This window comes from Ostrinia furnacalis, unplaced genomic scaffold (assembly GCF_004193835.3).
Source record: "Ostrinia furnacalis isolate ACB-3 unplaced genomic scaffold, ASM419383v2 OfSCF1635, whole genome shotgun sequence".
NCBI classification, from domain to species: domain Eukaryota; kingdom Metazoa; phylum Arthropoda; class Insecta; order Lepidoptera; family Crambidae; genus Ostrinia; species Ostrinia furnacalis.
Genome location: NW_021131874.1, coordinates 104,024 through 127,614, shown reverse-complemented (window position 1 = coordinate 127,614; position 23,591 = coordinate 104,024). Strand labels below are relative to the sequence as shown.

Sequence of the window (23,591 nt, the reverse complement as noted above, 5' to 3'; positions counted from 1 at the left end):
GTAACATAAAACCAGTACCCGGAGCACGAATAACATTATATGTCGTTCTCGTTATGGTATGGTAATCGTTTTTTTATTACCTTACTAGCTTTTGCCCGCGGCTTCATCCGCGTGAAATTTAGTTTGTCACGGATTGTCATAAATTATAAGGCTATATTATGTTATTCTGGGTTATAAACAATAATACTGTAAAGTTTCATCAAAATCCGTTCTGTAGTTTTTGCGTGAAAGAGTAACAAACATCCATCCAGACATCCATACATCAAAACTTTCGCATTTATAATATTGCCTAGTAGGAACTAGTATTATATTATCTGTGGTAGGAAGGATTTATTTGTTACGTTATTCGTGCTCAGGGTACTGATGATTAATTTTAATGATAGAAGAATATTGAAAGCAGGTCTTCTATCCTGTACAAAAAAAATAGAGCTGAGAGATTAGCAGTGGACGTCTTGAAACCAGGATAGGTTAGCTAATAATGGGATTTATAAGCATAGCTGGGCACCGTTAATCAAAAATTAACTTCGTTAATCGTTAAAACGTTACATTTCGCAAGATTTAACGCAAGTTAACGTTAATCGTTAATCCGTTAACACATGATAATAAAACGAAAAAAATAATTGTATGCAAGGTTCAAATAATTTGTATCGCGCATGGAATTTATTCTTCTTTTATGTTTGCGCTACAAGCTTTCGAAATTATTTGAACCTTGCATAAGTACCTACCTACAATTATTTTTTTCGTTNCCCAGCTATGTTTATAAGCATGTTTTGAATTGAAACAAACTTTTTAGTTATGTAACAAAAGTATATTTAGAAAAATTCGCATAAAACTACATTTCTCAGAGCCATCTTTATTTTTACAACACAACTGCAGATGCAAATCCATTTATTATGAATGAATTCATTATTTCATCTACTTCTTCATTAGTTTTATTCTTTTTCCTTCTACGCTTTTTCCTGGACCATTTAGCTGTTGATAAACTCATCTTATCTGCACATTTTTCAAAAATACTACATAGACTTTTGTAAAACATCAACACTGTAGTTGCACCATGAAGATATTGCTCCAAAAATTTAATAGGTTCTGTCTGATTTTCCAATTTTAGTGAAATGTTGTAAATGAAGGTCCCATTATAACATTTGTGATATATTGTACTCTCGTATGGATTACGACATAAGCTATTCAAAGAATTAAATTGGTGCAAGCAACATTGGAATTGGGCAAAACTGTGTATCTTTTTAACATCATATGTTTTTGGTCTCTTGCGTATGGATTCATCAATCTCAAAGTGCTTTATAAGCGAATTAGCTGCTATCAAACAATGCTCATACTGGACTTTACATTTGTTCAAAAACAATTCAGATTCTGGATCAGAGTTTTTGTTAACTTTCTTCTTTAACTCTTCCACTTTCTTAGAGTATTGATGAGCAAACTGGTGGTGTCCACGAAAAGAGCCTGTCCTTTCATCTACCACTTCCAACATAACATAACACAACAACAAACTGTGTACATGAGATAAAGGCACATTACATTTGGCTACCCACCAAAGCAATGAAATCATAAACAACTGAAAATTTGCGGGCAATGAACTTATATCATTCAAATCTAAAGTGGGTAGTTTCTCCTTTAGAAAATGACTGAAATATAAAGACAGTTGTACATCTGTTAAATCCTGAAATGGCACTTCAAACAGCCTCGATGTAGACAATTCTCTACCCAGAAGTACCCTTTTGTAGTTGCAGTCTATTTCTCGACTGACATAGGTGCAATGATCATGAGCGTAGTCAGTCAAGATATCAAAAATATACCTCATGATCGGCAGAGTGCACAAACAAGAGTCTTCGTCTTTATAATCTTCTGCCTGTGGATTACAGAAATACATGTGATGTGTGTATAAGTTGAGATGAGACTGTGGGATGAGCTTGTTACGTACTGCATCAGCGATCCACACTGGTAAGCCTAAAACCATATCGTCCTCAATGTTGTCATCATCTGAACTGGCTTCATCCTCAGATGAGTCCTCTCCTGACTCACTTTCATCATCATCATCATCATCACCAGAATTCTCACTATCGAGCCCTTCTGGAAATTGAAATTTTTTCTCTTCACCCTGTGATTCATCACTGATATTGAAAAATTTAAGAGATCTGCAATGTTTTTTGTTATATCCATCTATACTTTTCTTGATAATAGCAATAACTTTATCTTTGCCAGCTTTTTTGACCCTGCCAATAATTTTAGAAATGGCAGAATCTAAGGTTTCCTTTTGCAACCATTTGAAAACTCCATGAATACATCTTTGCTGGTCATTTTTGCATCGTTTGCTTTTAGGAAGTTTTAACTGCGAGAAAAATTTATTGAACACTCGTTTTTCAACATAGTCATTTCCCAATAGTGTTGCTAACAATGGCAACATTTCCTCTTTTAATCCACCAAAATTTTCTGTCAAGAATTCTACTTTGTAGAGCTTACACTGTAGGGCATGTATTCTGTTTCCATCTACATCAAAGGGCTTCGGTTTCCGCTCCAAAGTATTAAATGGGATATACAAAACATTGTAAATAAAGAAGTCTGAATCGTAACTCAAGACTGGGCAATTCAAATGTCTAGCCATAGTAGCGATTTCATCATCTGCTTCAAACTCGCATATAGTGTATGGTATGTTCATTTCTACAAGAACTTGCTTGAATACATCTCGCACAAGTAGAGGGAATATTTGTAGGCTCCCCTGAGTCACTGGGTCTAGCCTGGAGGCACCACTGATCTTAGATCTGAGGCGACTAAACACTGTGCGCAGCTTCCTGCTTTCATGGCTTCCATCGAAAATAACATAAGGAGTAATGTTACACTTGCGAAATGACTTCAGAAAATTCTTCACATAAGCGGCGAATTTGTCGTAATCACCACCGAAGGCAGAAAAACAATTCAATGATCGATACAGCTGAGCACACATACTGTTTCCATCGACGACGAGGTTGGTGTCGTGCAGAAGAAAGAATTGAAGGAAAGCATCTTGATTTAAATTCACGTAAGTAGTTAGGCCTCTTACACCCATTGTTATGCTAAATTAACAATCGCAATCACATTAATCACAACATTTTAGTTTTATGATAGATGAGGTTATTATTTGTTTCACTTTATTTATATCCTATCTCTTTTTCTCACTATGTTGATGTCAAAATGACGCCAATGACTGTATAAATCAATAGGCACACATAATAACAAATCACACAAATGCGTATGCGCAAGCAAATAATAATCAAAACTTGTAATTATTCATTTCATAAAGAGATTTACTTACATTCCCCATGGAAAATTTAAGAAAATACAGTCCATCCCACTGGATGCTATTTTGAAAGTTGCAGATACTGTAATTTCCGAACGAATGGTGAAAGATGGCGACCGACGTGTTTCTGAACGAAACGATGAATTTGACATTTCCTCCCCTCCCACTTCTTCGTTCCTTTCGTTCGCGCCGGTCGCGTGGTGTAAAATTCTTCAATTTACAACACGTGTTGTTTTTGTGAAAATTCTGAATCAGGGACAGACGCAGTGCGGAATTTTAGTGTTTTAACGCTGGAGGCACACTCTTCTCTTAATCTTATCGTATTTTGATTCCCGTGAGTATTCGTGAGTGAATTTTTGCGCACCTATCAAACATGTCTCGTATTTTGAGCGTGTTTATTTTATGGGCTGTGTTGGTTATTTTCAGCGAAGCCAACATGACTGAGGAGAAAGAAGTAGCCGTGGAGAACGGCCAAGAAAATAAGGAGACGAAAGAAGTGGACAGCGAATTGGAGAGCGCCATAATCCGGCAAGTGGAGTACTACTTCAGTGAGTAAATCAATACTTTTTTATTTATGTTTCATTTATTGCTCCGTTCCAGATTCGGCAGTTAGTTTACATTGTATCATCATAACCTATACAATATGAGTCAGTAACACTGTATGCTTTGATACAAGCATACTGTTACTGATGAAATGGTATTATTACAACATAATTTACTTTGTGACTACATACTTTATCCTTTCTTTATTTATCAATGCATTTTCCACTTGTTATTTCGTATCATGTATAAAAGACTACAAAAGGAAATGAGCTACTTTTAAAAATCTAAACTTATAAAATAATTGGGAAAACACCATCTTATTTACTAAATTTTTACCAAATTCTCAATCCTATTTTGTATGAGTATAAAATCACTACTCTCTGTGTCTAGGTGATGCCAATTTGCCGCGTGATAAGTTCCTGCGGGAGCAGGTGAAGCTGGACGATGGCTGGGTGCCGCTGGACGTGCTCACCAGGTTCAACCGTCTCGCCAAACTGTCCACCGACACAGATCTCATAGCCAACGTCTTGAACAACTCTACCTCAGGGCTCTTGGAGGTAAATATTGATATTTGGTCCTTTTCACAACAATGACTAATACCCACTAAAGCCTGGTCCGTGAGCACCTAGAATTTTGTCCAAAGACCCCAAGCTACCCATCCTTAGCGTTCGCCCGTAATTATGTTGCTGTCGCGCTCGCACACTCACTGCGGGCGCCCGTCGCACAGTCGCGACAGCAATCTAATTACGTGCTCACACACCAGGCTTTAGCTGTCAGTATCTGATCTGACAGAAATATTAGCACAGAACTTTGCTATTATGAAGAAAAAATCCAGTTATTTATGATTGATTTATTAGGTTTCAGAGGACAACAAGAAAATTCGTCGTAACCCTGAGCTTCCCATCCCAGAGATGAACGAAGAGCGTCGCAAGGAGATGACAGCTCGTACAATTTACGCTAAAGGTTTTCCCAAAGAAGCCCTTCTGGACGACATCCTCAAGTATTTCAAGCAGTTCGAAGAAGTAGAGAATGTTATCATGAGGAAATATCTGGAGAGGTCTACCAAACGTCGCCTCTTTAAGGGATCTGTGTTTGCCACATTCAAAACTAAAGATCAGGTAATTTGTACAATGAAGTTTTCTTAGGCTGGGTTGCATCATCTTACTTTAACTTTGACAAACGTCAATAATCTGTCAAACTCCATACAAAAACCACCGGTTATCGTTATAATTTTTTAAAGTTTGGTGGTGCAACTCAGCCTTAGTCTACTTCTGTTATAATTTGTAGCAACTTTACTTCACACATGGAAATGAATTGAGCCGAGCAGAATCCATGCCTACACTACGTCTGTTATGAACTATCAATGATACAACTTTTTTATACAACTTTTTCTTAATCTTCATTTTCAGGCTACTAAGTTCATGGAGACAAAGGATTTGAAATATGAAGAGACTCCATTGATCACCTTCTGGCAAGACGAATATCTGCAGCAGAAGCAGGAGGAATACCAGGCCAAGAAGGACAAGCGCGATAAGAAACACAAGGACAAAGAAGTAATTAAAAAGTAGTTTTTTACAATAACGTCCCAAATGGTACCTAAAATCTAAATTCAATGTGTAAACAGCTGTATTTCTACTTGGGGAGCAGGGCATCGGTGTGTCGGTGTATTTCGTGGAATAAATGTTGTAATGTGAATTCCAAGATTATTATTATTCTTATGATACTAAATTTTACTATCTTCTTTCAATTCGCAGCTGAAGTTGAGTAGGTATTGCTTGTGACAACCCAATGTTGAAACAAGATAATGATAAGTTCTATGGTTTCTACTTACTAATCCTAACTAAGAACATCATATTATATCTTTACAAAGTGCTCAAAAATATCATTACATGTGTATATTGTATGAAATGTGTAAAGTTATATTTGAGTACTTTCACTGATAAGATATTTATGATGTTGAGACATAAGTATAATAATTATATTAAGTAATGTTTCTTGATTTCTTTCCTAAGGAAAAAGATGATTTCAAGTTGCCAACGGGAACAGTGTTCCACTTCAGTGAGGGTGCAGATACCATGAAGAGAGAAGATGTAAAAGAAGCTTTGGTGAAATTAGGTATGTAAAAATGGAACTAACATTCTCAGTCTTAACTCTGTATCTTTTTTTATTTTCTCTTCTATAATATTAGCTATCTTAGAAAACATACAAAATGTTTATTTCTAACTAATTATTTTGTCATACAGGTGCTGAAGTAGCATACATCGACTTCAAAGTAGGCGATACTGAAGGTTGGGTACGTTTAGCTAAAGAGAATTCTGCAAAAGAAATTGCAGAGAAAATTACTGACGGCAAGATCAAAATAGGAGAAAAGGATGTTGTATTCAAGATTTTGGAAGGTGATGAGGAAACAGAGTACCTAACAAAAACTGTTGAAGAAATGGTAAAACGGCGCAAGAATCAGAAAAACAATAGCAGGCAAAATAAGGGCAAGAACAAGGGAGGCTACAAACAAGGAAGGAAGCGTCGACAGGATCAGAATGACGATGGACCCCCGTCTAAAGTGAAGGCTGATAGTTAGTCATAGTTATAAGCTAAAATATTTTTTACAAATTATAAAGTACAGCTAATTTCTTATAGACTGTACTATTGTTACATTTAAGACATTTGTTTATCTACTTGACCCATGGAAATGTCATTAAACTTAATCCTGCATCAGCAACTAAATTTTTTCTACTAGTAATGTAGATCTATGTTTTTTGCCTAATAATGTATGGTTACTATAGGATGAAAGGAAACTAGGTAGCCTTTTCATCATGATGTTGATTAAAGTTTATTGTCAAATAAAACGTCTTTTTTTCCCTACAGTATAAATAACCCATAATACATTAATTCCAGTAGATAGCAATTTATATCTTGAACGCAAACAGCAGAATACATAAGAAATGACTATTTAATCCTAGTGGCTAGTTAGGTGACCCTCTGCACAGTGCAGGGTTGCCAGGCGTCCGGATAAAGCCGGACATAGTTAGGCTTTTTGATTGCGTGTCCGGCCAAAATAACCGATGTCCGGCCTGTCGGGCTTTGCGAAAGTCGAACCACAGAATAAGGCAGGCACGCATCAGGACGTTAGGCAACCGATGATGAGGTGAGAGAGATGAGGGTAAAATGTCCGGCCAAATAAAGCACATAGTCCGGCTTTTGTTTTTGGACCTGGCAACCCTAGCAGACAGACTGCACTTAACATCAGTTTTATTCAATACAATCAAATGGGTATTTTTATACGAAATTACGTGACGCGTTTGATCCTAAATTCTATTCAGTGTGATAGCATCTTTTTATACTTATTTTTGTTTGAGGGGATTCTGAAGTACAGATGAGTTCACGGGGATCCCCTGGGGGATCGGGTTAGGGGATCATAGTGGACGACATCCAAACCTACTGAACGGATTTGAATGCGGTTTTCACCTATGAAGGTATAGGTACCTATTTAATTTTTCGATATGCGTACGATATTCTCGCGGGAATAGCTAGTGGGTATACAATAAACCTATCATGGGCCATACTCATAATCCTTAACTAAGCCATAGGCATCTGATCATTTGAAAATCTACCTCACTAAATCTGAATAAAGGTGATTCTATTAAAAGAAATAACTACATTTGTTCAATTTAAAAATATTTATTACACATCTACATGCTCTTTTAACCTAGTTCTGTAGCTGGCTGTCCTTTTAGAAACATTTGATAGCAGTTCCTTATCTTCTAAACCACCTAGAATGTTTTCATAGTCCTCTTTAGTAGCATCTAAAACAGTGTTCAAGTTACTCTCTGAGCAATGCAACATGTACCCACAAAGCAAGTTACTTAGTGGTGCTTTAATCTTCTTCAGAAATTCATCTCTGTCAGCATGATCCTCTTCAAAATCACCTCCACCATTTTGATGATCCTTTAAAGTGCAAATAGCAGTCCACATACAATAACTAGGTATAAAAAATGTGCTCGGCTCACAAATCTCATTGAGCTGTACAGTGTTAACTATTGTGTTAGTAGAATCAATTATATCAACCAAATCTGTATCCATTTCCTTCTGGTTCAGGAACTTATCTTCATAGTAAAGAAGAATGTGGTTGATCATGGTCGCTAAACATTCTTTGTTTTCATTGTATAATTCTAGGGATTTGTCGAAACCTATCAGAACCAGAGTTACCTGCATACTTACTACAGATACTCTCTCTAGCTCGTCTCTTTCGCACAATGTTTTTTGGTTATCTATAACTTCAGTGCAGGCAGTTGTCAAAGCTTCCAGTGCATCTTTATTTACGAAATGTGTAAAAAATCTAGTCCTAGTTTTTTCAGCGTTTAGGTATGTGCAAACAGTGTTGAAGTTCTCTAAAGCTGTGATTAGTAATTCCTTATTGGAGGAATTCTTTAACATGAAATAGAGTGCTTCAGAATATGCTATAGATTCGAAAAACCCCATCCAAATGACTAAATCTTCATCCTCCGCCAGGAATAGTGCTGAATTAATCAGACGTAGCAACTGCACAAGTATTAGACTATCGTCGGTCTTGACATACTCCAGTAGGTTCTTGATAAACGAGTCCATTGTTAGAAGCGTACTAGTTGTTTCTTTATGGCAGCACATATTTCCAACGATGCCCAACATAATTTCGATGATCCGTGGAGAATCAATGATGGGCAAAGCGAAGTTGAAGAGATTTAACACGTCGTGTTTTAACAGAAAGAGGACCACGTCACGCTCGGCAGTCATGTCCCACAGCAAGCATAAGTCTTCTTCAAAGGGCTTCTCCCGAAATTCGTCTTTTAGGGAATCCAAATTGGCCAGTTTCAGCAATATTTTCAAAACAAAGCGCTCACTGTAAGCGGTGTCACCAATTACGTCCCCAGCTGGAGCAACTTCGTCCTCCACGGCAGATTCTTCTTCAGGCTTCATGATCAGAATTTTAATTGTTTTGTGAACTGTTGATGACTTATTTTAGTTATTTTCCGGCATGATACAAAATAAGATTCGATTCGAGCAACAAAACATTTTTTTCTAAAACACAAATTGACAGCCTCAAAAACGTCAATGTCATTGTCAAAATTGCCTTTTTTTTTCTTTTTTACGGCATTGTCTACACTAATATTATAAAGAGGAAAACTTTGTTTGTTTGTTTGGTTGTAATAAATAGGCTCAAAAACTACTGGACCGTTTTTGAAAATTCTTTCACCATTCGAACGCTACATTATCCACGAGTAACATAGGCTAAATTTTATTTTGGAAAAAATGGGGTACGTAAAATATGTAGGTAGATAATGTAGTCCACGCGCGCGAAGCCGCGGGCGGAAAGCTAGTCATGGATAACTTGGCCTACATGCAGCTCGCGCAACGAGTTGCAATACTACTCAACTCTCGCTGCGCGACCTATAAGACTAGGCGCAGACCATCGATTTTTAGTTGGCCGATAGTTATTGTTCCCGATTTTAAATTGTATGAAGAATCGGCCAAATCGAATCGGCGTAATGTGCGCACTTCCATACATGCCCATACTGATCAACTGCCCGACTAAACTATCGGCCGACAAAAAAATCAATGGTCTGCGCCACAGATATGGATTAGAGGTCTGCGCATAGGCTAATTGATACTGTCTGTTGTAGCTGGTAATACAAGAAGTAATCTCTAGGAAGCTGCTCTGGGACCAATGTCACCAGTTTTTTTGAAGCGTAATATCATTATTCATAGTTCAGGATTCATCTCCAGATAAGCTATCAGCAAGGCCAATAAAATGAAATGAATGAAAATTTCATGAGTCTTCCACATCTCACAATCATAACCAAACTACTAAAAATTTGTAATGTATAGTAAAAATGCTTGAGCACTAGCGTGCAGGTTGCGTGGGGAATTGTTGAGTTTGAAATTTGTGTTCAATCAATGTTTAAGCTTAAGCACAGTAATAAGTTCCTTTTCTTTCTGTTCTTTGGTGTGCAATAAAGAGTATTTAGAGTAGAATACATTTGTCACCAACCCCTACTCTTCCCGCGGGTGTCGTAAGAGGCGACTTAGGGACTACACATCAAACAGAGAATGGGCAGCAGCGCTCTCTGAAAAACATCAATCTACTGCGATTTCCAACCCGCCTGCCAAGCGTGGAGATTATGGCAAAACCCTCCACTATAGTGGAGGAGGCTCATAGTCCAGCAGTGGACTGTAAAGGGCTGTTGATGATGAAGCGTAAGATTTAATAAAATTACGCAGAATATTCTGCCCTCCCATTAACGAACACCAGTCATGATGATAAGAAAAAAAACGACAATTTGTATACAGGATTATATATTTTGTAGACATTATAAAGCAACATTTACATTACCATAAACGAGTTGCACCGCCACTGCGGCGGCCTAAACCTACTCGAATGTAACAGTACACTGTAACAAAACAAAGCTCGCGCTCCATATGCTCTCACATAAAAAAACATACACCACAAATACTGAAAGGGAGAATGGAGATTAATAACTGTATTATTTTACATTAAATGTACTTATACACTAACTAACCACGAGCCTACTTGTTCCTTGAGCGGAACTAAATCGCACATTTTATTTTAAATATCGATTCGTAAATATTTAGATATAATTATATCGTTAGAGATAAAAAAACAGGATAAAGACTAGACTTTACACTGATCAACGACGAACTGGCTAACAGCAACATATCGCGAGTGGCGCCGCTCTGCGGACGGCGGACGGAACTAAGCTAACGAACGCCGATGCCACGTCACACGCGGTGGCAAACACAACCGCCTTAATAATACATAATAGTCAATTAACGCATCGGGCGATAGTCTTCCCTCCGCCCGCACAAAGACGCTAGTTAACGTACATAAAATATTACATGTTACCTACTCAATAAATTACATAAATTATCTGAATTTAAAACAAGTCTTAGGCTTTTGATAAACATATTGTTTGTAGTACCATGACAAATCCCATTTTCACTACATTCAAACGTCAATGCGCACTGGACCGACGCGACGGCGCGATGCAGCGCGCAGCGACCTAACTCAAATATTTACAAAACAAAATAATAATAAAGTAGGCAGAATAAGCCGCGGGTGATATGAACGCAGGTCGACCCCTTTGTACCAACAGGGATATGTATCTTGTAAAAGTTGTGACTTTGTATCGATAATACGTTGCATTGCGAACGCCTAAATTACATAACACTCGTTTTGCCATTCCATACATAAATAGCCAATCATAATCCTCAAAAAAAATCATCCACTAACGCTTCGTCAAATCAATTTTGATGTAAATTAATAATACACAATGTGCGTGTACGTAAAATTAAATACTTTTAAAATTAAAAGTTATAAAAAAATGAAATCCTTGCAATACTTTAGACAGGCCATTCCAACCAATTTATATCCAATAATATAGGTCCAATTTTGGCACATAACCTTCGAATACGCGTTAAATAATACTATGAACTGCAAATGGCAGTGTTATAATCACCGACATATTACAAAGACGGCGCGCACGCAGGCAACTAAGTTTCAGCTACGTTGACTTATCTGGGCGACAATCGGTTGATATAAGTTCTAATAATTGCGTTGAGTAAACGTAGAAAATACACCAGTTTACCGTACGTGTGCAGCCGCCTTTTTAGAGGGGATTAATGAAGAAAGTCAATCAGTCAATCGATTACCTACTTTTAAAGTTTATTCATGTCAAATACCTCGATTTTGTCACTAAACATTTGAATGACTGTTCAGATGAATGATATTTAAGTGGCGTAAAGGTATCGACAAAAATAAACTTTAAAAGAGCAACTTTTTTGGAAAGAAATAAAAATATTTGACAAAAAATGACTCCCCAATAACCCCCATTTGCCTCCCTGTTAGATATGTTCGACAAATATGGATCAAAAAACGTGTGCGTTCTAGTTCTTATACAAAACATGCGACGGTGATATAAACCTTAACGATCGAACATACGAACAGAAAAGCAAGGCTCTCTACAATTAATTTCTTTGGTATATTTTTGTGAGCAACGACAAGTGATTACAGTTTGAGTATATTATTACATTTATATATCTAAAAGCGACAATGATATTTCATATGATACCGAAATACTGACGTTTGGACCAATTAACAGTGCCAATATTGGTTGTTCCATTTTGAATGCGTTTTGTTTTTTTTTTTTTTCGGAAAGAAACAAGGCGCATTGTCTATGGCGTAGTTTATGACCGCACCCGCCAGCCTTCTGAGTCCAAACGAGACGAACAGAGGTTGTAATGGATGTTTCGCGGCGACCGAGTGCGTCGGGCACGGCCGAGTCGCTGGAATGTTCACACGACGCCGGCGAAACAACTTCACCGCACGGCTAGGCCCCACAGATACATATTGCTTTCATATAAGCGTATTAAATCCATCAAGAGTAGGTACGATACACTCAATTTGTACTTACACTCAGACATCTAAACACGAGTAAATATACATCGAAACAACCTACTTTCCCCGTCTTCGTTGTCTTAAAAGGACAGCTATGTTCACATCGATAGGATAGCTACGGGGCCACACACAGAGATTTACGATTCGTAGAATAAATATAGGAATACAACTACACAGTCTGTTAACGGCAAGGGACTATCAATACATCGAATAAAGTTTTTCACTGTCATACGTAATTTTCGCGAGAGTATACAATTACATGAGTTTGCAACAAAAATATTGCATCGGCTAAGTAGAAAGACACTTGGAGAGTGCGTTTTTTTGTTTATTTCGTAAAAATACAATATGATTATTTCGATGTTCACGGATTGGATAGGTCGCGAAAATGGCGGCGAATATTCCGGAGTCTCGACCGGCTTGCACAGCGGCCCCGATCACAACATTATCACACTCGGGGATATGACACCATGTAACAAAAGTAACTGTACAACATCCCGATTACAAACGATTTTCACTCATCTGCTTTTTTAATAAAGGCATTTTTCAACTGAAAATACTGTCAATACCATAATCGTGTTCAAAAACAAAATTCAAAATAATGTATTCTTTGCATATTTCTGAACTTATTTCCTCAGTCAATTTTACATTGTAAATTATAATCAAAACTACTGCAACAGGGTAAACTTTGTCTATGTAAAACCATAGATCATCTCCAAGACTGTGTTGCCAGGTACAATAAATAAAGTACAAAAGTCTTCCGATTAGAATTCTTTGAGAAAACAGTGAAGCAATAAGAAATGAACACATTGATTTCAAATTTGGCTTAATCTGAGGTGTTCCACTGCAAATGCCTTTTAAAAAAGCACATGGGTGTCAACCGTAGGGATGTGGCACTCAAATCACGTTGATATCGAGATTATATCACTCCGTGGGCGCTCATGCGCCAGAGAAGCCGTAGACCTCCAAAACTCGTATCTCGAAGTCGCCGCTGGGGCACAGAGGCGGGTTGTTGAAGGTGGAGCAGCGGTCAGTCTTGCCGAACCTTATGTTCTCGTCCATCCAGATCGCTTGCCCGTCACTGTAAGATGATAATTACTATGTTATCGGCAAATTCGAAGTCTTCACAACCATACTGGAGTAGTTTGTGATACTAGTGTCGTCAGATCGCATCGCATCGTACCTTATTGGTTCTCTTCGAGATTCGTAGCGTTGTCTCACTTTTACTTTCGGGTCTTTTAACGAGCAAGAGCGACAACACTGTACAAACTTTCAAGTTGCTATTAAGGTGGCCATCCACTAACTTGCGAATATCGTACGCTCCTCTCTCCTGCAACTGCTCTAGAGAGATTTGCTCATAAACTACACGCACGACTTGAATGAGGGCTATCGTTTTTATACTCAACAGTTGGCACCCCTGGCGATTGACAGGACCTTACTCTACAGTGGCGCCATCTTGATGAGTGCAAATGCGATAGTCCTCTTTCGTGCTCACCAGTTGGCGCCACTGTCTTCGCGACTAGCAAGTGACAGGACCTTACTCTACAGTGGCGCCAACTGGTGAGCGCTAAAACGATAGCCCTCATTGCGTAGGTTTGTCAAGAAAGTGGATATCCACCTTAAAAGTGTTTGTCAACTTGTTTCATACATCCTTTACCTATGTTAAAAGGGGTGATAAGATCTGAGACCAGTACCTCTAGTAGGAAAAACTTTCGAGTTCGTTTCGTTGCGTATTCAAAGTGTCATCGAAAAATTTTGTATGAAAAATTAAACAGCGCCCCCTAGGGCGGCTATAATATAGGGGGCGCTGTTTAATTTTTCATACAAAATTTTTCGATGACACTTTGAATACGCAACGAAACGAACTCGAAAGTTTTTCGTACTAGAGGTACTGTTTCCCAAACTATCAGTATGGTCGCAGTTCAAGGTTTAGTAAATGGGAGAACGTCACATAAAACAACGTGTATTAGATAAATTAGAGCAAAATGTACAGTAAAACAAACACAAATCAAAATTCTTTAAAACAGTCAAGTATCAAAGTAGGTAATATTTGCTGAAAAGTTAAAAATGAGTGGGAATGACATTACGTCGTGACGTCAGCTAACACGATTCGTGACAGTTCTAACATCACATAAGTCATTTTTGGAGGTTTTGTCATGCCAATCACTCTATGCTCAGCTGATCAAAAGACAAGTTTCGAGGTCATAAGTTAAAAAAAGGATTTCCATTTTTTTTATGTGACAGGAGGCAAACGAGCAGGCGGATCACCTGATGGTAAGTGATTACCGTCGCCCATAGACACCCGCAGACCCAGGGGCGTTACAGGTGCGTTGCCGGCCTTTAAGGTGAAGATACGCTCTCTTCTTATCTGCTTACGTGATGTTAGACCTCAAGATATAGCATCATTTAGTTAAGTGCTCGCCAGCGAAGCTCCACGCTTCGTGATTCACTCAAACACCACACGACATACCCCCCGCCGATGGTGACCATAGTGTTATCAGCCGCCATGAACAGTGACCTCGCGTGAGGGGTGCGAGGATCCTCGTCTTCTTGGAGACATCCCACCCAGGGGTACTTAGCTCGGACCGGGTGGAGGCTGCAAGTGGGAAGGGTTACTAATAAGTGGGAATAAAATGACTGACCCGCCGCCGATGGTGATCATCTTGGAGTCGGCCGCCATGAAGAGTTCGGAGCCGTGGGATAAGCGGGTGTCTTCGCCCTTACTGTCTGGAGCGGCGACGCCCACCCATGGATATTTCGCGCGCTCCGGGTAAAGGCTGCAAGCGAATCACGTTGGGACACTGCTCGGTTGTGCTGTTAGCGGTTCGTTAGTGATGTGCTTTGCTCCAGATTCGAGTGGTGTCATATTTTGATGACATGATACTTTTTTGGGCCCATTATACGAAGCAACAATCTGAACTAGTTTCAAATGCAAGCAGAGATTCAGACCTTTGATTGACTGATTTCAGTCTAACGCCCGTATTCACAAACGATGCTTGCTTAAGTGAAGCAGCAAATCGAACGCACAGCGTTGAATAAAGCTCTGTGGTTGGTTCGTATTTGATGACCTTGTGCGTCCACGCACACTGTGTGACCTCATAGTAATGGTTGTGAATACGGGCGTAAATTTTAGACAGTAAATCGCTAAGCATAGTCTACGCTTGATTTTGATAAGAGTTTAGAGTTGTTTTGTAATACGGGCCTGAACTTAGTACAATTGATTTGTTACGGAATTTGGAACATAGTAAGGTTCTTTTAATTGAGTATAAAATCATAAATCACATTATGAATGACGAACTGAATAATATTAGATTCAGGTTAATTAAAAAACCAAAGCATGACGTGAAGATAAGTTATGTACAATTAATGGCAATGCCAGATTTTGTATGGAAAGTGGCGTCTTTTTTTTTCGCGCGGCCATCGATCAAACTTTGTTTTTTGATTACAAAATAGTGTAATAAACCAAACTTACTATGGCATGTATACCTCTAAACTCAGTCTGAACTGAGTTACGAGCATTAGAAGTTTGATGATTTTCATACTAGATTTGCTTTTTGTGCGCAAGTTTTGTAAGAAATTGCAACAAAATATTGCGATATTTTTTTATTGCGCTGATTCTGCTCCATACTGATGTCTGGAGCATTTAATGGATGGTATTGTTTGTTTACACATACAATCTCACTAGTTTGTTGCAATTTCTTACAAAACTTTGCGCGCAAAAAGCAAATCTAGTATGAAAATCATCAAACTTCTAATGCTCGTAACTCAGTTTAGACTGAGTTTAGAGGTATACATGTCATAGTAAGTTTGATTTATTACACTATTTTGTAATCAAAAAACAAAGTTTGGTCGATGGCCGCGCGAAAAAAAAAAGACGCCAATTTCCGGCATTGTCTTTTCAAAATGGTCTCACATTTTTAAATCAACAAACCGCAAACAGCACAAACATTATTGTATACAGAATGACGTATACATTATAATCGATGAAATTGAAATATTAATTGTCATGCACAAAAAGATAAAAATAAAAACAACAAACAAAATAATAATTAACTATTACAGATATCTAAATGTCATAAACTATAAATGCAGCATTAAACAACCAACAAAACACACAAAAGACCAAAACAAACTAGTCATATTTTAGATATCAGTACATACAAAAACAATAAAAACAACAATATTTTTGTAAACAAGTTAAAAAAAACAAGTGTTGCATGCAAAGAGTAGTAAGTCCACCGTGATACGCACAAGTGAACAGAATAGCAAGGACTGGGCAGCTTTTACTCGAAGGATCCGATTAATGTAAATAGAAGTCTAAATAGATAGACATAAATTAAAAATATAAGCCCCAAAAATAATACATAAAATATTATAAACTATTTCATAAATTAGGTAATGGCTACAAACTAAGCAGAGCTTGGGCTATAGCATCTAATAACATACATATACTAAATAAATGAGAAAGGACATAAGAATCAATGTAACGATGTGGTTTTGTTGGTATACCTAATAAACAAATACATAATCATAGAAATCCGAATAATAATACGACAGATTGCATTTACCCACATACTAATAAAAGTTACACCCATGTTAAACAGCTACTTTTTTATTATTTCCATACCAAAAGTTACTTAAAGTAGTGGTCTAGCGGTTCAACAATATTTTAACTTCCCTCCGGGATAAATTTTGCCTTCACTACTTGCATTTATATTGACAAGCCAATACTGCTGTGTAGCCAGAATCTACAATCAGCAGTTACAATGGGTACGAAAGTAGAAAATAGTGAGTTGCACCATCTTACTTTAACTTTGACAAACGTCAAAAGTGTGTCAAACTCCATACAAAAATCACCGGTTATCGTCATAGTTACTGTAACAGTTAGGTGGTGCAACTCAGCCTAAGTGATTCAACGCGTAACTTTTATCAGTAATTAGATTAGACTATAGGCTTCATCTAAAGCCCGGTCTGCGAGCACGTAGAATTTTGTCCAATGACCCCAAGCTACCATCCTTATCGCTCGCACACTCACTGCGGGCGTCCGTCGCATAGTCGCGACAGCAATATAATTACGCGCGAGCGATAAGGATGGGTAGCTTGGGGTCATTGGACAAAATTCTAAGTGCTCGCAGACCAGACTATAAGACCTGGATTAAGGATCTCACTCACCTGAACAGGAATGTCTCGCCGGTCCCGAAGTAGGCCTGCCGGTTGCCGCGCTCGTCTTTCTGGTTTCGTTCGAACCACCGCGTCGAACAATATGCTCCGAACACCTGTGGGAACATTTTAGTATAATTCTTACTTGATAAATTTTTATAAATTAGTTGATTAAGCTGAGGTGTGGATTTTAATTCTGGATTGTAAGTTCTTCTATGGTTCGAATTGTAAAAATTGTGGTCACAAGTCAGCCATCCCTGATGACAGACTTATTAAAACGCTCGATTCCTGGATCTGATTCAGAGGTGGTAAGCACTCTGAATCGAACTCCCACGGTCACAGCAAGCTCCTGGATGCGGGCAGCGCAGGACAGATCGTTGTGGAGAAATCCTTGGAATAAGCGCTCTTCAGTGATATACAGCAGGTGGTAGTGCACGCTACCTGTGTTGTTATGCTGCCTACCTCGTTGTTGCAAGTCTTGATCATCAGCAGCGTGGGCTCATGATGCTCCACACGCACGTAGAAGGTAGTTAGTGAACAGCCGTGCTCCTCAGTTGTATAAAGCAGCACTGGCTGATACATCGTGATGCGGACCGGGAGCCACGACCAAAGAGTGAACAGCTGGAATAGCGAGGGATATGTCTTAGAATTACACCTGGATTCTTTGGTTCACAGTTCTACTGTTACTCATGTTTAGTGATCTAACGTTATGCAATCAATGATGGTTAAAATTTAGTAACATGAAGTTCACTTGACAATGTCTATTCATTGCCATTTCATGTTTTAGTGTATTAAAAAAAATTACTTATACTTCCAAGTCATATGACTAATACAAAGTGTTGATTATTAATAAATTGTATTAATATGGCTCATAGAAGCATTTAATATTCAATTGAAAATTAAGCACAAAAGTTGTAAAGTTAATGAATTTAGGAGGCACGGAAGTGAAGGCCAAGTTCTATATCAAATATGGTAAATATCACAAAGTTCGACTATTTTAGATGAGCCTTAGTTCTCGGGACAATTTATTTAATTCTATCACAGTACTAATAACAACAGTAATAATAAATCAGTCTAAGATAAAAACTAATAACACAGATGGACGTCACAATATTAGTGGTGTCATATTAGTAAACTCCTACAGTGTGGTGCGGTGCATACATCAAACGGTCCATACGTCATACATGTAGTAAAACTGTAATACAACTACGTAACAACTAATAATACGGGACAAACGACATCGCATGCAACATTAACGACATTCGTAGATAACTAACTTTGTAACTCACTATCGGAGCCAAGTTTCGCGCCTTTAAATAGTGTAACAATAAAATTTAATCACCCGTGAGGATTGTAAACAAAAACAAATGGTTTGTCTTAATTATTTATGATTTATTTTTAGACAAATGTAACACAGATCATTGTAATGATTAACAGGCAGAAAATTTGGCTCGACATACCTAACTCTGCTCTCTTGTACGCCAATTAAAATTACCTTTGCTGTAAATCAAAACTATATCAAGTGATCTATCAGTCCACCTTTGTAGACAAGCTATATTAATTTTTTATTTGTACAATAATTTAATGAACGTGCCAGGAACAGAGATAAATATGAATATTAATACTTACTTTATTAAAGTTTTCACAATAACAATACGTTACGTTACATGCCTATCAACTGTGCTACAGATGAGATAAGTTCTAACTAAGCTAATGTTGTGTCTAATAATAAGGTTTAATGTTGTGAGGTGGGTACAACTGGCCTCACGGACCCTAAGTTGCGATATCTCTCAAGGAACGCGCACGGTACAGATAGAACATAGGCCATATACCTAATACAACAGGGTGTAATTTTGAAAGGTGCGAACGTATAGCGTAGCGGTGTTGCCAATTGTGAACGTTTAGAAGTTTACGTCAACATTTAAAAATTAAATTTAACTTAATCCATTAACTTCACCAGAGTTATTAAAATAATTAATTGGATCGATGTAAGTGAAACCAATTTTTTCTAACTTGGCTGGACTCGCTACCGCGTGTCTTGATTACATATTTGGTTTTTCAATCAATAAAACTGCTGACATTACCATACATTACATGTGACCAGAGAAACGTTTAAAAATTAATTTAAATTAAAGAGAATAAAACTGAATGCCATAAAGAATAGTAAAACATTTTCATTAATAACAAATCCTTATCAATACATCTACTTAGTACATGATAAATTAACGCGGTACCCTACTTCTTCGATAAACGCAACGCGATACAAAACGCTACACGACGCGACAAATATTTCCTTTTGATCGCGTCTCATTTCAGATTGGCACGAGTCGATGTCGCGTTTGTCTCTAATGTAAAACAAAACAAAGAAAATTGAAAAAAAAAAAACAAATGTTGACGCAAACATCTAACCAAAAGATTACATAGAGAGATATCATAACATGCACGAACTGAGTGCCACCACATCTACCCCCGATTAGTTGTATTAACATCAACAGCCAGTGCTAATGTTGCAACGCTTCGATAGCTCACGATTGTAATTCGAAAACTAGAAACGATATCGACAAAGAGCTTCCAAGTAAAAAATGCTTTGAATTGTAACTTTTTGTAATGATTGTGATTCTTCGCACCCTTGTTTTTAATCTATGAAATCTCTTATCGATACCACCCTAGTTCCCAAGACATCGATTGAACTATCGATAGCGCGGGCAGCACTAGCCGGCGGTCAAACCTTCTGCCTGAGGTCGGAGGAGTGTTGGCGCTGGTCCTTGAACACCGCGTTAGGGAATGGGAACCACAGGGCCAGGTGTGAGGAGCGCGGGCTCTGTAACACCGCACTGTATGATGATGACCAGGCGATTTGTGGCTATTTGGGGTGACTGGACGTGGGTGGGTTTAGACTTATTTGACAATAACATTTCAAATCAAATCAAATCAAATTCGTTTATTTGTGGAACATAGGTAAATAACATATTACAGGTGTAATAAATTTGACAGTGCAGAAGACTTTTCTGCATTGCATTTTACTACTATAGCTGTAGCGCTTAACTGAGAGTGTCTGAGGTATGGTAGCGGCACAGGAGGGGTGATTTTGACATAATTATGACGTGACAGAGCATACAAATCTGACGACTCGCTAACATTTGACGTCAACAAAAGCACCGTCCCGAGCCAATCCCATACCCAGTTACTGACAGAGTTAAGCGCCTATAGTTTTCATACAATTTCTAGAAGGGCAGACGCAGCGCCATTTCTGTCATGGTGCGTCCACACTGGGCGAACGGGCTCGCGCGGCACGCTGGTCATCCTGCTCACCCTGCTCTTGTTGAGTGAGCAATATGTCGAGTTTGCCGCGCGAGCCCGTTCGCCCAGTGTGGACGCACCATTACACAAACGACGTGTGTCGCGCTTCTAGAAATGCAAAGTGGTGTCACTACCTCACGCCTCTAAATTGAAGGCACCCAGGTTCAATATAATGAGAAATTTTGACATCGTAATCTATGATTTGTGACATCATCTCTATTCGATTCTTTTTTATGACGTCAATCGTGCGCATGAACATTGGTTAGGTCAATGTCAAGCTTTTAAAAAGACCTAATGAATTATTATTTACCTGTGTCACCCGTCAAAGTTGTTTTTAGAATGGTAATTCTCGGTTAAAAACGGTAAATCATCATGTTACATTCTTGTCGGGTTGCCCATTGTGCAGAATGCGCGTGTAACCGTCAATTGTTTCAAATTGTGATAGGTGCACGCCCAGTCAACCCATTAGGCCACGCCTACTTGCTCGTATAGCGTCTACCCACAGTGACAATGAGTTAAACACAAGTCTAACGGCCGAATACTGAAACGCCATTTAAATATTTGACGGCTTCTCAAATAGTTAAGCAGCTCCTAAACTTACATTTCGCATACTCAAAACAATATCTGAGCAGTTCTCAATTTTTAAGCACCTCTCAAAGTAAGTTGCACTCAAACGCCACTTAAATGAATTTTCGAATATTGAAACGCCATTCAACGCTAAGCATTACTCAAACAACTGTCAAATCGTCTTGAGCAGCCGTTAAATTTGAGAGTGCTTGCGCGGTATCTTAAATCCTATTCTTATACCTAAATCGACCTAAATAGTGGTAAATAATGTCTGTGTCATCGTTATCATTTCTTTCGAGCCTCGAGGAAATACCTAGATCTAATCGCAGGAACGCAATAAGGCTGAACGCTATTGAAAAATATTATTATAATGACATGCAATTCCGAGCGAGGTTCCGCGTCTCAAAAGAAACGGTGTTGTTTCTGGATTCCTAATTTGGAAGCTCTTTGAAACCCCTCACCAAACGCCATACAACCAGTGGACCAAATACTTATTATAACCCTACGGTTCTACGCAACGGGAAGTTATGAACGTGTGTACTAGGTGATATCTTCCACATCGAACAGCCAACTGTGCATCGTATAGAGCACAAAGTAACAACCAAAATAGCTGCTATGAAATCGCTTTACATAAACATGCCTACTTCTGAGGAATATAATAATATGGGGACATCGCAGCATTTCCAAGAGTTGTTGATTTGTCAATTTGATGCTCTGTCAACAATGATAAATGTCAATTGTGGTTACGTTTCGGTCCACGATCGCCACTTAATAGATTTCAACAATAAAAAGTTTCACCTTTAAAATTATTTTTTAATTAAATAAAAATGCAAGCGTTAATTATTTTATATAATAAAACGAGAATTATGTATAATAGAAACTAAAAATAAACTGTTCTATGTTAAGTTGATTGAGTATATTTCCATAAAAGACAATACATAACCAAACGATGCTGCGTGTAATGGATAAAAAACGTAAAGTTATCATTTGTGTAAATGAAAACATACTTTTTTTGGTAAATGTTGCCACTAGGTAAACATTTGAGAGCTGCTTAGCTGATCACGGCTTCAAATCCTTTGAGTGGTGTTTGAGAATACCATTTAAAATTGAAGGATACTTAAATTTAGGAGCCCGTCAGCTGAGTGAAAGATTTGAGTAGTGTTTCAGTATTCGGCCGTAAGAATCATGGGTCATGTATAACAGTTCGTTTTATGAATGACGAGCTTTAAATGTGTTGATCTAAATTGCTATTTCGTGACTGCTAAATGTCAATGAGAATTGAGAATGTTCTTTCATAAACGTCAGGTTAGTACTATATCACTTAATCGTAAGGAAGTTCGGTTTGAATCAGAACTTTTTTGCACCCATAGTATTTGATACATTTGTTTTGTCCGGTATAATGACGTCCTGTAGAAAAATCTGCTATAGAGACGATATTTTAGATAACTTTAAAAATATTAAATACAACAAACTGTACAAACGTCGACAACGGTCATACTCATAACCAAACAGTCATGAAAGAAACGCAGCTCATGCAAAACTAGCTGGATACTTACCACGGATCGCAAACAAAACGTAAAAACAAAAGGAAGCAACGTCTATCTGGTCTTGTCAAGCGGAGTTTGCCTCCAAATGTAAAAAAAAACACCTAAGTGACAAGCGGTGCATCTAAACATCGATATTGTCAAGCTCGGATTGAGCGACACTGAGCGAATGTTGTCTCTTACTTCACTTTGGTCAAGTATCTGGGACTTGAGCGCTTGGATAGGATATACGCCCATCGACAGGGCGCGCGGGCCCGGCGAATGTGAGCCCTAACGGAAAATCGACACACAGTTAGCACTCACAAAGTCACAAACAATCGACGCATGCGACGTCACAACCTATAACTCGCATGTTAATCAAATCTCAAGCTATGTTCATCAGTTGTTACTGTTACACTAATTTACATCGGTTTTTATCTTTGCTTTATCTCACACGCATGCCATGTTCAAGTTCTTAACACCTGCACGTAATTCATTTTTAAGATAGTATCTTACAGAATAGAAACAAAAACACTGAAACACTGAAAAATAAAAGTAATTCAAACAGTCAAAGCTAATGAGATGATATTGAATATTCCCCTCTTTTATCGATTATGAAGATTATCGATTGAATGATCACATAGACGACAACATGATAATCATTCGCAAAACTTGCCGCTACACAGACTGAACATAACAAAACTGTGGAGTCGGAAACTAAAATAGGAAAAGAATTTACAAGTTACAAAAAAGACTGGACACT

General features: G+C 38.1%; 4 protein-coding genes across 15 annotated transcripts in view; 1 reads left to right on the top strand and 3 right to left on the bottom strand.

Annotated features, from left to right (window-relative positions):
• Positions 1–802: 802 nt before the first annotated feature.
• Positions 803–3,265, bottom strand: ast (single-strand DNA endonuclease protein asteroid). Its single transcript, XM_028305063.1, has one exon. It carries the CDS (start codon positions 3,056–3,058, stop codon positions 860–862), a length of 2,199 nt encoding a protein of 732 aa, XP_028160864.1. The 5' UTR covers positions 3,059–3,265; the 3' UTR covers positions 803–859.
• A 182-nt stretch (positions 3,266–3,447) lies between these two features.
• On the top strand, positions 3,448–6,618 carry La (La autoantigen-like). Of its 2 annotated transcripts, none has more exons than XM_028305065.1 (7): positions 3,448–3,633; positions 3,716–3,837; positions 4,223–4,389; positions 4,690–4,950; positions 5,242–5,385; positions 5,845–5,947; positions 6,076–6,618. In XM_028305065.1, exons 2-7 carry the CDS (start codon positions 3,726–3,728, stop codon positions 6,408–6,410), a joined length of 1,122 nt encoding a protein of 373 aa, XP_028160866.1. In that variant the 5' UTR covers positions 3,448–3,633; positions 3,716–3,725; the 3' UTR covers positions 6,411–6,618. The 2 variants fall into 2 exon arrangements, with proteins under 2 accessions (XP_028160866.1, XP_028160865.1); XM_028305064.1 differs by having other exon boundaries at positions 3,449–3,623.
• Positions 6,619–7,496: 878 nt separating this feature from the next.
• LOC114353200 (uncharacterized) lies at positions 7,497–8,915 on the bottom strand. Its single transcript, XM_028305082.1, has one exon. The coding sequence runs from the start codon at positions 8,783–8,785 to the stop codon at positions 7,514–7,516; it is 1,272 nt and encodes a 423-aa protein (XP_028160883.1). The 5' UTR covers positions 8,786–8,915; the 3' UTR covers positions 7,497–7,513.
• Positions 8,916–10,145: 1,230 nt separating this feature from the next.
• sky (GTPase-activating protein skywalker) overlaps positions 10,146–23,591 on the bottom strand; it is a 99,125-nt gene continuing 85,679 nt past the window's right edge. For 5 of the 11 annotated variants that reach the window (XM_028305070.1, XM_028305069.1, XM_028305078.1 and 2 more), the window contains 5 exons: positions 20,167–20,259; positions 17,901–18,059; positions 17,451–17,554; positions 14,921–15,055; positions 10,146–13,359 (listed from right to left, as the gene is read on the bottom strand). In XM_028305070.1, coding sequence (XP_028160871.1) covers positions 13,218–13,359; positions 14,921–15,055; positions 17,451–17,554; positions 17,901–18,059; positions 20,167–20,259 — 633 coding nt within the window. In that variant the 3' untranslated portion in view covers positions 10,146–13,217. Of the gene's footprint in view, positions 13,360–14,748; positions 14,875–14,920; positions 15,056–17,450; positions 17,555–17,900; positions 18,060–20,166; positions 20,260–23,591 lie in introns of all 11 variants that reach the window. The other 6 variants (XM_028305073.1, XM_028305072.1, XM_028305077.1 and 3 more) reach the window with 3 other exon arrangements.

Coding starts and splice junctions, on each gene's coding strand:
- ast (XM_028305063.1), bottom strand. CDS start 3,058: ATGGGTGTAAGAGGCCTAACTACTTACGTGAATTTAAATCAAGATGCT.
- La (XM_028305065.1), top strand. CDS start 3,726: ATGACTGAGGAGAAAGAAGTAGCCGTGGAGAACGGCCAAGAAAATAAG. Junction 4,951..5,241: donor CATTCAAAACTAAAGATCAG/GTAATTTGTACA, acceptor CTTCATTTTCAG/GCTACTAAGTTCATGGAGAC. Junction 5,386..5,844: donor AGAAACACAAGGACAAAGAA/GTAATTAAAAAG, acceptor TTCTTTCCTAAG/GAAAAAGATGATTTCAAGTT.
- LOC114353200 (XM_028305082.1), bottom strand. CDS start 8,785: ATGAAGCCTGAAGAAGAATCTGCCGTGGAGGACGAAGTTGCTCCAGCT.